Source organism: Paralichthys olivaceus, chromosome 18 (genome assembly GCF_024713975.1).
Source record: "Paralichthys olivaceus isolate ysfri-2021 chromosome 18, ASM2471397v2, whole genome shotgun sequence".
In the NCBI taxonomy this organism is placed as follows: Eukaryota; Metazoa; Chordata; class Actinopteri; order Pleuronectiformes; family Paralichthyidae; genus Paralichthys; species Paralichthys olivaceus.
Genome location: NC_091110.1, coordinates 8172224 through 8187985, shown reverse-complemented (window position 1 = coordinate 8187985; position 15762 = coordinate 8172224). Strand labels below are relative to the sequence as shown.

At 41.9% G+C, this 15762-nt stretch overlaps 2 protein-coding genes across 5 annotated transcripts; both read left to right on the top strand.

Moving 5' to 3' along the window:
- Positions 1–117: 117 nt before the first annotated feature.
- LOC109626439 (urea transporter 2-like) lies at positions 118–8910 on the top strand. Of its 4 annotated transcripts, none has more exons than XM_020082396.2 (10): positions 118–490; positions 1756–1869; positions 2288–2477; positions 2678–2806; positions 3810–3939; positions 4007–4075; positions 4194–4341; positions 4569–4703; positions 4786–4835; positions 4951–8910. In XM_020082396.2, exons 2-10 carry the CDS (start codon positions 1758–1760, stop codon positions 5209–5211), a joined length of 1224 nt encoding a protein of 407 aa, XP_019937955.1. In that variant the 5' UTR covers positions 118–490; positions 1756–1757; the 3' UTR covers positions 5212–8910. The 4 variants fall into 4 exon arrangements, with proteins under 4 accessions (XP_019937955.1, XP_019937956.1, XP_069370005.1 ...); XM_020082397.2 differs by having other exon boundaries at positions 1753–1869; XM_069513904.1 differs by having other exon boundaries at positions 118–1869.
- A 2472-nt stretch (positions 8911–11382) lies between these two features.
- Positions 11383–15438, top strand: LOC109625972 (dnaJ homolog subfamily B member 5). The gene is made up of 4 exons (XM_020081603.2): positions 11383–11876; positions 12507–12765; positions 13080–13621; positions 14531–15438. The coding sequence occupies exons 1-4, from the start codon at positions 11490–11492 to the stop codon at positions 14762–14764; spliced, it is 1422 nt and encodes a 473-aa protein (XP_019937162.2). The 5' UTR covers positions 11383–11489; the 3' UTR covers positions 14765–15438.
- Positions 15439–15762: the final 324 nt, after the last annotated feature.

Here is a 15762-nt window from a genome sequence, read left to right as displayed (position 1 = left end):
ACTCTATCAGGGGGATATTATAAGGATTTGTGTGATTTTTAATATTTCTCTCATTTTTTAATATATACTACGTGTGTTACATGTGTCATATAAATCACTGTCTACTTCTATAGACCAAAGGACATGCATACACGTAAATGCATGAAAATGACCACTCGTAACCGTCCCACACATGAAACTGGAGCACTCCTCTTTTCACTGTGATCCCAGAAACAAAGGCCTCTGTTCTGCCTCAGCCAAAAATCCTCTGTACCCATTAGACCGCATTAGAACATTCTTTCTCCTGATTAGCTGCTGAGATGAAGAGAGAGGATTTGGACTTCGCTTCAGAAAAGAGACAAGAAGGAAGATTTTTTTTTTTTGTCTTCAGTATTGGGAAGAAGAGGCTATGTATATCACGCTGACACCTTTTTTAATGAAGTATGTGAATATGCTGTCATTAACAAGTAGCTGGTAGATAACATCTGTGATTTATCTTCATCTCAAGGAGGTAAGAATTCAATTGTTATTATATGATATGATGAATCTAAATAAGCAGAGAGATGCAGTGTGCCTTCATTTAGGTTAAAGCGCTTTTATATTAGTCAGAAATAATAACATGTAATTTGTAAATTGAATTATAATGCAATATTCTCCCAGTCTACATTACCTGACTTTAAGTTGAAATAATTCATAAATTATCAGTAGCAATTGGGCAGATTTAGCAAATTTCTGTTTTTCTTAAAGACTTAAACTCTTGAAGTATTTTCTGTGCTCAGTCAGAATGCAGAGCCCCTTTAAGAATGTATTTATCTGGAGAGAGTGAAGCTTGATTGCTGTTTTATAATATAATCACAGTCAAACAAAGAGATTAGATGAAGCTTGATTGCTATATAACATAGGATGCTGTCACAACAAGCTATTCTGATTCTAAAACGAATGCATGAGCAAAAGTTAATGTGTGTGACCTAATTTTTCAAACCACAGCAGTAATCTATAGAACTGTGAGGGAGAAAAAGGAAAGTAATCACAAAACAATCATGAAGAAATCAAGATTTGCAAAGTAACATCAATAGGAGGGTTTGAAGATCAGTATCGTGTTTATTAGACCACAGTTTATAAGAGATGTTACTGATGATTTTGATTACTTAACTTTATCTGAAAAGTTTCTGTAGCCTCTGTATTTGTTTACTCTTATAAGAAGCATTGTAGCACAGAAGAAAAGAAGCCACCAGCCGAGCAGAAGGATCAAGAGCTCCTCTGCTCAATGAGCAACATAAACACACTCAGACTATCATGCAGAGAACTGCGACTGAGGATGCTGACGTTAGCAGCGGGAAGCTTTTCTGCAAATCTGCTTTGATCATGTCTTCAAAAAATGTAAAAATAAAATGCATAAAAAAAACGATGGGGTAAACTAGCGGTGAGGTCTGGATTTGAACTCACGCTTCTCGGTTGGAATTGTTTCCTCCTTAGGGAACAAAGACGTTCATGTTCATGCTGATTTCGTTTGTGTGCAGGAAGAGAAACTCTGACAATATCTGGGTTCAAATTATGGAGATCAGAGAAACAATTAATGAACATGTGGACAAATGTTGATTAATATCACAAAGGTGATGCCTTTTAACCTTGTTAAGCCTCAAACAAAAAGTTATGGGACTGAGACTGTGTCTGAAATCACTCACTAATTACTATATAGTGAGTTTGGTACTCAATGGTACTCAACCTAATACTTCATATAGCAAAATGACAACTGCGATCAACTCTAATAAGCAGGCATGGACAACAGCAAGCAGCCGTCACGTGAAGAAGCTCCAGGAAACTCGTCTCTCTGCACAACTGTGGGACTTTTCACAGGAAACATGAATCTGTGCAGAAAATGGGTGTCAAGTAGGTGTTTAATCTTCTCAACATATGTCTTATACTACTTTACCTTCATAACGCTTTACAAATGAAGTTATGAAGGGATGTGGGTAAGGATGAGGAAAGTGGGAAAAAGGATGAAGGGATGTGGGTTTAAAGAATTAGGGAAGGAGGGAAAAGATAAATGAATGTGGGTTTATAAGGATGAGGGAGGTGGAGAAAAAAGATGAAGGGATGTGGGTAAGGATGAGCAGAGGGAGGGATGAGGTAGAAGGGTGAGGGAAAAAATCGTAGACCAGCAGAACATGATGAGTTGATCAATTTAGGCTTAACAGGTGGTTATAAATCTAGTTGAAATATCAAGTTTAATATTTGTCCAGTCTGACATATGAGCTTTTGTAATGTAGACATCTGATTAAAATGACATCACTATCATCTACGACAGGACAGAATGTGATGATCCAGCTGCCGGACTGGATTTTACGAGGCGTGGCCCAGGTCATGTTTGTCAACAACCCTCTGAGTGGTCTCCTCATCACGGCCGGCCTCTTCCTGCAGAACCCCTGGTGGGCTCTGAACAGTCTGCTGGGGACCCTCGTCTCCACCGTGTCTGCCATCTTCCTGGGACAAAACAGGTGTCGTCTCCTTATCCTTATTTGACTTCATCCCAGGGGGAAAAAAACATAATTTTCTTCTCAGCATGACACCATTATCACTGCCTCTTTCCCCGAGGCTACGCTTTCTTTAGCTTTCACACTGGGCTACTTTAACAGTTTGTTTCTCATCAAAGTGTGCTTTGCTCTTATGTCGGGTACATCTGTTGCTCTCACCTCAGGGAGGCCATATCAGCAGGTTTGTTCGGCTACAATGGAGCTTTGGTCGGCATGCTGATGGCTGTATTCTCTGCTGGAGGAAGCTGGTACTGGTGGCTTCTTCTGCCAAACATGTTCATGTCCATGTTGTGGTGAGATTTCTCTTCTAAATATTTAATTCTTTAGATTACACACACTTGACAATTGCACACACTAAACAGGAAAGACACAAAAGCAACAGCTTGTTGTGAGGGCCGGGAGCCATATTGAAATCCCTGACCGATAGTACCCCTGTGAGTCTTTATGATTTCACATGGCACATGTGCAGTTTACTGTGAAAATTCCTTTGAAACAAGAATGGCCCTCAGTAGAGCGCATATTTCCACCAAGGCCCAAAAGTCCCCTTAACACTCACACTAATAGATTTCAGTTTCCAATTTTTGGTAAATCTGTGAAAATGCTTTGCAATGTTAAAGAAAGTGAAATGTGTATCCTGTGATCCAAACAAAACTTGAATGAGTTCTTCCCTGACCCACATGGTATCATTTCTTCAGGTTTTTGTCTGTCTAAAATATTTAATAACTACCAGACAAACAAAATGAACAACAATGGGTCCATGATTTTAGATGGAGAGAATGAAAAAGATTCTCATTTGTAACCAGAAGAAATTATTGAGAGCTGAAGCAAATTTGGGATTTAAGATAAGAATTTATATAAATATATCATAATATCAAAATAATCACAAATTGTGTGTGATTTTTAAAACTCAAACTTTATTTTCTATATTCCATTTATTATTCCAGAGGAGACACGTAGCTACCTTATAGAGATACTACAGTATCATATACAATGATGATGCTAATGAGAATAATGGTACTGTTGTTTGATACTGTTTGTTTGCTTAGTTAGCAGGACTACACAAAAACTACAACTGTGGTAAAAACCTGTACAACTTTGGTGCAAATCTGGATTTCATTTTGTTTGTGTGGATATTTTTCATCAGAAGGTTTTATAATGGGAATGTTGGGCCGGAGGTAAATGCTCTCTGGGTGCCATTCCAGTTCAAAATGTTCCATAGAACTCTGCCCTTAATGAAAATGTGAACAATTACACTCTCCTCCCACCAATAACATATCTACTGGTCTCTGTCCACAGCCCAGTGGTCTCCAGTGCCTTGTCCTCAGTTGCCAGCAAATGGGACCTTCCAATATTCACCTTGCCATTTAATATTTTGGTGTGTCTACATGTGGCAGCTACAGGAGCCAATCATCCATACTTTCCACAGGTATATCCCACACAAGAATGTACATTTACATTGTTTGGATGCAAATGAAGTCTTCTTTCGCTTTTAGGTGGATATCCAGCCACATAAGCATCAGCATCCCCGTAATGACTCCACTGAAAGCCTCAACATCTTTCAGGTTGACCAGGCTCTTCAAATCTAAATTACTGTGGTGTCTATTTTCCCACATGTCATCTAAATTACCACCCTGTTCTAATTGTTTTAAATGTCAGAAAACTGCGGCTTTCCATTTGCAGCTTTTCTTGTCGGTGCCAGTTGGCATTGGCCAGGTGTACGGCTGTGACAGTCCCTGGACAGGAGGTGTCATCCTTCTGGGCCTGCTGCTCTCCTCACCGACGATCTGTTTTCATGCCATGTTGGGCTCGGCTGCTGGCGTGTTGACGGGTAAAAAGAGTCATTTGCATATAAATATGCATCATGTCTTTTGAGGATGAGGAGCTGTGGCTCTTCAAAGGGCACCACTGAATACTGGTGAATGAACCATGGCATGTTTTTATGAATAATGCTTCATACTTTGTGGGTTGACACATTTTTCAGTTTTGAGCAGTTGTTTGTTGTTAATTGCAAAGTTTCATGGATACTGTTGTCCTCTCCTCTGATGTGTGGTGCAGGACTTGCTCTGGCTGCTCCTCTCTGGGATATTTACTCAGGGCTGTGGGGATATAACAGCGCTCTTTCCTGCATCGCTGTTGGAGGCGTCTTCTATGTTATAACGTGGCAAACCCATATCCTGGCTGTAATATGTGGTGAGATTAACAAAACGATCACTGTCTTCATATGCCTCACACAAAATAGTTTCTATAAAAACTGTGAAATTGTTTTTTCCAGCACTTTTCTCTGCATACATGACTTCGGCGAGCTCAAGACTGATGTCCGTGGTACGTAAGAAACTTTGTTCCCATGAGTCAACCTCTATAAGCATCATCTGAAAATCCAGATGTCTTTTGTGTCGAGTGTCACGCTCTGTTCTCTCACGACGTCCTACCCTCTCAGCTCGCATTACCCGCCTGCACGTGGCCTTTCTGCCTGTCCACTCTCATCTTCCTCCTGGTTTCCTCCGAGATCCCAGCCATCTGCAGGCTGCCTCTGTCTGTGGTCTCCTACCCTGAGGAGAATCTGCAACGCCGGAGACGACTGAAGGCCTCAGAGGGAGTTCGGTGCAGTCAGCAGGGCAGAGACCAAGAAGTGGAGGAGGAGAAGAAGGAGAATGGAGGGACAGATTACCAGTCGGAAGAGGAGATAGGATCTGTGTGATTAGAGGAGGCGCTCTTTTGTCTTGACATGCTCCTCTATAAATATTTAATTGTTGGGGTATTATGTTGATATACATTTCTGGCATTTCGTCTCTTACACAACAGTTGTTATATAAAATGGCTGAAGATTTGTTTTCTAGCATGCATTTGTATCTTTTCTACACAGCAGAGGGCAGCATTTTCCAAGGAAAGACAGCCACAGTGCATACAGAGTAAATCTAATAATAACCTGGAGGAAAGCACTGAGCAAAATGCATTTACTAGCTTTGTTAGAAATAACATATATAATGTTAAATGTGAGTTCTCGGTTACAGGAGCTATAAAGCAAACATTAGGGGGTAAAAGCAGTAAATAGTGTTTCCTTCTTCCACAGCAGGATTGTGGTGGTTGCTGGGAGATGATTTAAAATGCAGCAGGGCTCTTCATCAGTGCAGACAGTGAGCTGTGGGGGAAGATTTCATAAAGTGCTCCCCTTAGCAAAATAACACCCTCTTCTCTTCCTGGCATAATACATCTCTGCCTTCTGTACTCCAATATGTCCTGCTGTTTTTCTTCCATCGCGCCTCCTTATGTCTCTTTTACTTTGTCGCTGTGTCTCTCACACAATTAAAAATCTTTTTATATAAATCCCTTCGTGGTCATCTACCTTTCCTCTCATTCTTTCCTCTAAAATCTGATTTTTGTTTTTTGAGGACACCCTTTCTCGCTTATTCCCCTCACTAAGGAGATTTTTTTGAGCTCCCAAAAACCCAGAGATGCCATCTGATTAAACACACTGAGGTCTGTCTCTGGTCTAGACCTACTGTATATTTACATTTATGACTATATCTCCAGTGCCATCTGCCTGTCTGTGTATCTGGCCCGACACGACACAAGTCTAGCCAATACAACACATAAGAGACAGTCACACTCCCAGACATGTGTGGGAGCTTTGGTACATCGGAGGGGAGGGCGCTAGACGAGGGGCCGCGAACAAAAATGAGAACATCTCATTTTCCTCTCTGGTGATAAAATATGACTTGTTATGACAGGTTTTTCTTTTTTTCTTAACCATCTAATATAATTTGTTCCTGCCCTTCATTTGAACCCAGCACCTACTCATATCCAACAGTTAAATTCAATATTCTGCTACAGAGGGAAACTTTCCTCAACTCTGCCACAACTTATTTCCTCTGATCTACTGCAGCCTGTGGGTAAAGGTGACCTCAGTCAGCTTGGCCTTTTACACAACGTTGATTCAGCAGGCGACCTTCGAAGGCCTGGATAAGTGTTAGAAGTGGGATGGAGTGAGATGGGGTTGGTGTCACTTCCCCTGTGCTGGTGCTGAGTGCTCGTTACTGTGTGATTCACCTTCCAGAGTCCCCTGCAGGCAGCAAGCACATCTCCTGCTCCACACAACAGAGGAGGGAGAGACCGGGCTGAAGCTGAGAGGGATAAAACCTCAACACACAGTCACAGACACTTGAATAAATACAGAGAGAAAACTAAACATGGGCTTGTGCTTGTGTTTGTCCATCCATGTGTCTGTTGGTAGGAACAGCAAATCTCATAAGACATTGGCTTGAGAATTATATAACTATGGCTTAAGTGGTTCAAGGGAAGGAGGATAACGGCATCAGCAAGAAGACAAGAACTGTGAAGCAGGTCTAGTGTCTATAAGCATATTGTAAAGGAAATACTGTGTGTATAATCCTCTACCAGTGAGGACAAAGGATTTATTACCTCCACCAAGGAGGTTGTGTTTTCATCGCCATTTGTTTTTAGGTATTTTTTTCTGACATTTCATGAAGGGTTCGTGTATAACACAAAGAGGAACCAATAACAATTTGAGGTGGATCTGTCGTTCTATCACTTTCTTTCCATGGCGAGATAGAACAGGAGCCTGGATGGAGTTTTGTACTCTCTGAGCACTCATCTACTGTCCCCTGTAATGCCTTTCTAGTGAATTTGGGATTAATTTTGAGATTCAAACTAATAGGACTTAGCCTCAACCAAAATTTTTTGTAGTCAACCAGTCACTAGTTGGCTCATACATTAATGATTTTAGTTTAATTATAGAAATATATATTTATTTGGAGGAAGGAAATGGTTTGACTTCTGACCCCGAACGCTACCCCTGAGAAGGACTGTTTTATGTAGACCTTCCATTTTGAACACTATGATAAATTAGAAGAAAAATAAAAGTACTATAAGCCTCTAAAATGTACATTTCACAAGAAAATACACAAATCAAGCCGCCTATTAATGACATTGGCAAACATTTGAATGGTTCTCAATGTGCTAGAACAACCAACAAGGAGACTGAACACAACAAATAATTGGATATGTACATATTTATCCAGGCTGTCAATTGTTAGTGTACAGCCATGCTATGTACAGAACATGTTTCAAATGATGAGTCATGTTTGAAGTGGACAAACATGGTCTTGGTATTGTCCTTTAATCATCACACAATGATCCTTAACTTGAGATATGTTTTCTTCGAAACCAATAAAAACTTAGTCGGCTAAATGTTCTCATCAACCAACATTTGCTTGACTATTAGAGACCAGCTCTACAGACTGGGGACGTTGAGGTTCATCTTTAGCATCTTCACCAGTGTCTCTGCCACATCAACGCCTCCTCATGTCATGTAGCCTTGATGCCTCTGAGACAACCTGCCAACTCGTCTCTTCATCACACTGATGACTTACAGTGGGTTCTCACTTGGATATTTTCGGTGGTGTCAGACTCAGAAACGGTACATAAATAAAGTATTATGTTTAAAGCTTCTGAAACAACATTGAAACCTTCATGTTGCGAAATTACAAAAAATATAACTGAACAATTAACGGAATAAAGGAAGTATGAACACTCCAGGTTCAGACAATGCTTAAATGATATAAACCATCTTTATTACACTGAAGATGAATGAAATATATATGAAATAGTATTTGGTCATCAACTAAACAACAAGGTATTGTTTTCACATGAAGATGGTTAAGGAATCCAGTGGATCATCAAACTCACACACACAGCAACACTTTTATCCAAAGAGACAAGTCGCTAGAAATCCACACATTTAGAAAATGGGTAGAGATAATGAGACCTGAACTTATTTATTTTACCTACATACGGTTGTACTGAGAGATCAACATATTACAACCTAAGAAAACACACGCAGATGGAGGAAATGTGTTCACAGCAAATAGAAAATGTGCGGCAAATATAAATACTCACAAAATACAACACATCCAAATACTCGCAACACAACTGAATACTCACAACATTACTGAATACTCAGAACACAAAGTATCATGGCACAATCAAATACATAAACACACTGAATATTGCACAGATGACAACAAAAGTGTTTCCAGGGGAAATAAAGGTGACAAACACAACTGGGACATGCTGTTGCATAAATGGTTATCTGGGTCACATTTGCAATCACTATGATAGAAAACATATTAAAACAAAGAACCGACTCATAAATTATATAATATGTATGACATATTTAATTGGTTAGAAGATCACCCACATTACCATGACGTTTATAAATATGTATCGCTAACAAACAAAAGAGGAGAAAGTAGTTTTTCAGTCGAGCCTGAACAAACAACAGAATAATAGCATGAGGCTGATTGTGAGCTGTCCACCTTCTCACCGCCTGATAATAACAGTGTCTGTGCAGTTTACTGCTTTAATTAGCATGATTCTCTGAGAGACTGACAGGTTGTATGGGTTTCAATGAGAGAGAGTGTGGCTGTGTGGAGGAAACAGGCCAAACACACAGTCAGACTGTGGCCGTGGGCAGGGAGAAGAATGAACGCTGTGAACGAGGCCGATTCTGATTCACTCCGTCCTGTGCAATCTGTGAATAGTATATGCAACAGCTGCTATGTGGTGCATGACGTTCCGGGCTCGACATGTTCACACCAAATTTGTCTGCCAGTTCCTGTAAGACGAAAGGAGAATCCCCAGGAAACTCCATCCCCTATTGGATGCATGAAGCATCACCAGGAGGAAGCACTGCCATGTATGTACACTCCCCGTGACACTGATTACCATATCCATGGCTGCGCTGCCGGCTGCACAGTCAGATCTGTGTCGTAATGTTGTAGTATGTGTAGTGTGATCTCAAAATAGATTCTCTCAATGGGAGTAAAAGTGGCATTCAAGCAGATGAATAACTGCATTTTCTTTTTACATGATGGCTTTAAAGTCGACAGGAGAATGTGGGTCTGTGGGATATTTTTAGAAGTTTCTTTTAAATGTTTTATGTAACTCAAATATTACATAAGCCATGGCACACACATTTTCTCCAGTTATTACTTTCATCTTCATAAAGTATGGGCTTGGTTAGGGACTGCACACAGAGGATCATGTTTTCTTTGTCTGATTGTCTGATTGTCTGGAAGAACGGGCATATTAAGAGGAAAACAAACAAACTATACTGTAGAACCCTCGTGTATGTGGTGATAAACAATTGATATAGATAGTTAATCCAAATGTATCATTATGTGAAATAAACAAAGTAAACTAGAGGGATGAAGCATTCAGCATCCTGCAGATTGTCAAAATGTTTATGAGCTGACATCTTGATTTTTTACATGCAGAAGCTACATGAACAACACATCCAGTTACATAACACGAAGCCACCATTTTCTTCCACAGCTGTTATCCTGCTGTCTGTTATGATGTCTCATTTGCATTGGTTTGTATTCAGTGTTTGTGTTGCTCTTTATCTCTGCAGAACTACGGGGGTGGAGGCTTTTTTTCATGAAAACCTGCATAATCTAATGGATACAACAGCCTTTTAAAAGTAAATAACGTCTCTGTGAAGTAGCAGAACCTTTCATTTCAGCCATAGGAAATACACCTGAATACATTTAAAATAGATTGTATAGGAAACTGATATATGATATATGATATATGATAATACAACAAAACGGCAAAGAACAGCCTTGATGATTGTCTTTCCATTTTAAAGAAAATAAAACACAGACATCAATGTGGGGAACCACATGACTGAAGTACCTTAATGTATATAATGTAGTTCCACCGGTTCCAACTCAGCTACAACAGTAAAATGCTGCTGAACAAATAGGTTGTGAATACTAACGCTATTAGTTGATAAGATAATGAATGTGCAATGAAAATGGTCAAAATGTCATGTTCTAGTAGTCACAGGGGCCTTTTCTCTGCAGGGGCACTACAAAATGCATTTTGTTGCAGATACCACTGCTACTAACGATGAGTGGCATGGTGGTTCAGTGGTTTTGACTATTGCTTTAGAGCAAGAAGTTTCCCAGCTTTTCTGTTGCATGTTCTCATGAGTTTTGTTGAATTGAGACTCTAAATTGACCATATGGATGAATGTGAATGTGAATGTGAATAGTTACTTGTCCCGATCTTTGTGATATGCTGGCAACTCTGTCCAGAGTGTACCTCACCTCTCGCCCGATCTGGGATCTGTGAGGATCATCTGGGACCCTCACAGGATATGCTGGATAGATAATAGATGAATGGATAATAATACATCTAATTTGTATTGTGCTTTTAACAGTGCTCAAAGACACTAAACATAGGTGAAAAGCAGTGAAGCAATTAGAAGCAAGTCACTAAAAATATAAAATGCACATCATAATCACACATAAAATACAGTTCGGAGGAGGGGCGGGGGGGTATCAGTCTCTGATATGTTTAGGGAGGGAGTCCCAGAGCCAAATGTAAATGATTGGTATTTATATAGCAATTTTCTCTTCTTGATGTGTTGTACAGTACAGTTTTTGCTATCCATCCATTGGGGAGGGGGCAGCTTTATGATTTTAATCCAGTATATAGGTTTGAATGCAGGACTTTTACTTTTAAAACACATCAGGCTTGTTCTTGTATGTGCATTTACGATCTGAATGCTTTTTAACAAATATATTTTCATTTTTTAACTGCATCAAGTCTTCATGGTATTGTATTAAAAAACACTTATTCACCTTATATAACTTCTTCATTGCTTACTTTCATGACATTTACTTGAGACACAGACTTCCCTGTTAAATTATAAGTTACTTTAAATAACTATAATAGGAAACAGACTGTTCTCTCACCCACGGGAAAGTACATAAGAAGCAGGGGCTCCATCAGTGATCTGCAGGGGGACAGTCTGGAGGTTGTCTGGGCAGCAGCATGGTTGATTTTTTTTTTTTCTCTGCATGTCTGGTTGTTCTGTTCTCCTCCGTCTGAGTCGTGACTGTCTGCTCGGCTCTCTGCCTCCAAGAACTCCGGAAACTAACTCTCCACATGGAGATGGGAGGCCGCAACATCCGTGCGATCATCACCGACGGCGCCCAATGGATGCGAGGACACCGGCATCCCATGCCGTGCGTGAGGGTGAAATGGGCGGGCCTGGGGAAAGCTCGTCCGCGGTGCGTGGGTGTGAGAGAGGAGAGTAAAAGGAGCTGCCGCGGCCGAGCTTCATCACACAGCCGAGCAGAGGCAGGAGCGCGCGGACACTTCAGCACCGGAGCCAGTGGACAGCGACACGTAGCCAAACCCAAACCAATCCAAACTCAAGACATCATGGTTCTGATCTGGACTCAGTTCGGAGTGAAGCACAAAAATGTCAATGTCAAGTGCAAAGTGCGAGTCATGCACCGGGGAGACAGCTCAGGATCTGCATCATCAGCGGTGAGTACATTCTTTAAAGTTTGTCTCTGACTTTTTTCTTCATTCTTAAAGCCTGATGATTGTTAATATATATTATTTAGGATGTTTAAGTTTCACTCTGTGTATATTACACAAGTTGATTCGCTGATGGAGCCGTAGCATCTTTCTGTTGCCGTATGGGTTCATTCAAATTCAAGAGTCGCTGATTCCGGCTCAGCCAATCGCTGCAGAGAATCTCTGTCGTTGGGGAAAGTCTTTTGCCCCTCACGCGACTTATACCCTCTTCTGTCACGTTGTGCTTTGCATCAGCCTGTGAATGTGATGTGTCTGCACTTGCATAAAGCAGCACATACGAATATATATTTATATATACAGTAGCTCATGTATATGGTGGTGTTTTCCCAGAGAGAGTCTCTGCAGAAGGGCAAATGATTTCACTGCATATTAATAAATGCTGCACACCAGTTGGTGTGAGGATGCTCAGCCATTCTGTGCTGTAATGTAGGGCATGAACCGTTTAATTTACATGCTCATTAGTGGCTCACTTGAGATGACCATGCATGGTTGCAAATGTGAGATTATAGGATTTGTGCACAATTCTTCGACCAGCTTTATTAATGTTCTCATGTGTGACTGGTCTTGTTTCTCCAGGAAGGCACCAGGTCTGAGCAGGAAACACCCTGCCTGGCCATCAAACCCACGGGCAAGGACTTCTACAAGATCCTGGGCGTCACCCCTGAATCCAATGAGGATGAGATCAGGAAGGCCTACAGGAAGATGGCCCTCAAGTTCCACCCAGACAAGAACAGCGACGCTGACGCTGAGGACAGGTTCAAGGAGATCGCAGAGGCCTACGAGATCCTGACTGACCCCAAGAAGAGGAGCATATATGACCAGTTTGGAGAAGAAGGTGAGGCTGAGGGAGATGTGATTCAGTTGAGAGTTAAATAGGTTAAAGTGTGACTGCCATCTGGCTAAACACTGCAGCATATGCTGCTGCAATCATCAAAGCTAAATAGTGGAATACAGTGGGATGGCTAAAACACTCACAACCCAATTAAACCAGCTAAACATGTGCAGCACAAACAGCTTTGGGGTTGGTAAATTATTCAGGAAGCAAAGACTTTTCCTGAAAATCAAGTCAGAATTTGCATAAAAGCAGCATCAGAATAAAGCATGTGGTAAATGTGCAGAAATTGAACTGTGTGTTCCTTATGTTTTTAGGTCTTAAAAATGGAATGTCCCTGGCAGGCCAAGCCAATGTTTTCCGCAATAATTTCCACGGCGATTCCCACGCCAACTTCTCCTCCTTCCAAGGATCGGACCACTTCGACATCTTCTTCGGCAACGACTTGGACGGCGAAGATGACCTCTTCAACCCCTTCAGACGGTTCACCTTTAGCCACGTGGGAGGCTTTGAGGGCGGCCTGCGAAGGGGCCAGCGGCGCCTGCAGGGTGACGCGGTGGTGCACGACCTGCTGGTGACCCTGGACGACGTGATGCAAGGCTGCACAAAGCACGTGAAGATCACCCGCCGCCGCCTCAACCCAGACGGCCGCAGCTTGCGGTCCGAGGACAAGGTGCTGAACGTGGTGGTGAAGAAGGGCTGGAAAGCGGGGACCAAGATCACCTTCCCCAGGGAGGGAGACGAGACACCCAACAACACGCCTGCCGACATCACCTTCATTCTCAGGGACAAGGAGCACCCGCAGTACAAGAGGGAGGGCTCCAACATCGTCTTCACGGCCAAGATCACACTCAAAGAGGTGAGCTTGCTACATTTACATCCAGCTCTCATCCATCAGGGTTTAGAGTTTGACTCACACAGTGGTCCAGACCATAAGATATGATATGTAATGTCCGACCACTTACACCTACTCAGAGATTATCTCAAATGTCTTTATGTAACTACAGAATAATGTCAATCAGACAATCTCTGCCAAATACTGGTACTCTGAGATATACACTGAATACATAACACATATTCTCTTATGGGCATCTGAGCCCCCAGCATGCAGTGGGACTTACCGACCCCCTACATACTGAACAGCAGCAGCAGCCTGCCAACACCTCCGTTACCTCATCAGCCCCTGTTGAGGGAGCAGAGCAAAAAGCTAAATTTAGCCTCAGTGCTCACTGCCCCCACGAATCATACTTCACACTCTCAGCCACTGTGTGTGTGTGCTGCAGACTCCTCTCCTCTCCTTGTACTAGCAGGCAGAGAGGCAGTTTTTTCTTCTTTTTTTTTTTTTTTGCTCGCTCCCTCTCTGGCTCTCACTGCTTCCAACCCACACACAGATTAGCAGGGTAGCAGTCACAGAGAATGGCATTTCAAAAGAGCTCCTCCATCTTCCTGTGGCTCCACTCAGTCACCAAAGCACTTAACTCCCACACACAGCCGGTAAATAGAGCAGCGATTATAACATCTGCAGCACCAGTCTGTTGTGTAACAGAGAAAAATTGTTCTGCTTTCACAAAGACAGACACTCTATATTTATCTGTTATGCAACTTGACACTTTTAAAGATCAGGCATTTAATTGATTTTTATTGTGTGTGAGTGTAGCCCACTTCATTCCAGTCATAACGAGGCCACTCAGACAGCATTATGAAACTTGCTCTAAATGTACCTGCTCTACATCACTAACTTTTTTATGCCTTCCTCTTGTGTGTCCAGGCTCTCTGCGGCTGCACAGTCAACGTCCCCACGCTGGACAAGCGGATGATGCCTCTGCCGTGCAGCGATGTCATCAAACCCGGTGCTGTCCGGCGGCTGAGGGGCGAGGGACTGCCTCTGCCCAAGAGCCCGACCCAGCGAGGCGACCTGGTGGTGGAGTTCCAGGTGCTCTTCCCCGACAGGATCCCGCCGCAGTCCCGTGAGATCATCAAGCACAGCCTGGCCCAGTGCTAGCCTGCTTTGGATCAAACACAGGGGGGGATTGACACAGCTTCACCGCGTGTGTATGTTGTTATCAATTCACAAATACAGCCTTGCCCAAGGTGCTAAATATCACAACCAACCACAACCTCTTATTGTGTTTGGACATGGCAAGCGGCACTGAAGTGAGTTCAGACAGGACTCTGCAGGTATTAGGCTTCATGCACAACAGCTATATTGATGCCACATGAGCAGCGTGTTCACAACTGATGAACGGGGTCTTTGGTATCTGAGGACGTCTACTGACTCAACACAGCCTTTCTCTTGAAGTGAAAAGCTTATCTGTACTGTTACACTTGCAAAGCCTATCGCAGGATATCAGTATGCTATTCAAGTCTGTATAGACTTCCTTAAACCTGATGTAGAAACACATGCGGAGAGAAAAAGAAAAAAACTACTTTTATCATAGTTATATGGTGTTCATATGACTGATCTTTTGCATTGATTTCTTACAATAGCAACATGTACTTGTGTGCAAAGATCTACTTTGTGTGCAAAATGCAAAACATTGTCTCTAAAAGAGATTCATCTGTCAAATGTTCTATTGAATTATTTGAAAATGTTTGTATATATTCTGCAAGGAGACGGCTGTCGATGTATCCTGATATGTTGAAAGCATGAAAAATCAATAAAAAACAAGAATTTGACTTCTGTCTCTGACTGTTACTTTATGATAATTCTGTAATTTGGTGAATGGTCTGTATTTATACAGCATTATATAGTCTTGATGATCACTCAAAGCTTTTACAAGTTCTGCTATTCAGCCACATTATTACAGTGCATCTCTCCTACATCAGTGTCTTGCTCAGGGAGACTGGGATCGACCCTCTAGGTAATGGACAACCCGATCTACCTCCTGAGCCACAGTAGCCCCCTTTGCACTTCCAAGTCAAATCAACTTTTAGACATTACAGTCCATAAAACATTCAGAGCATGGAGATCTCTCAGGCATCACTGCAGAGCACTCAGAA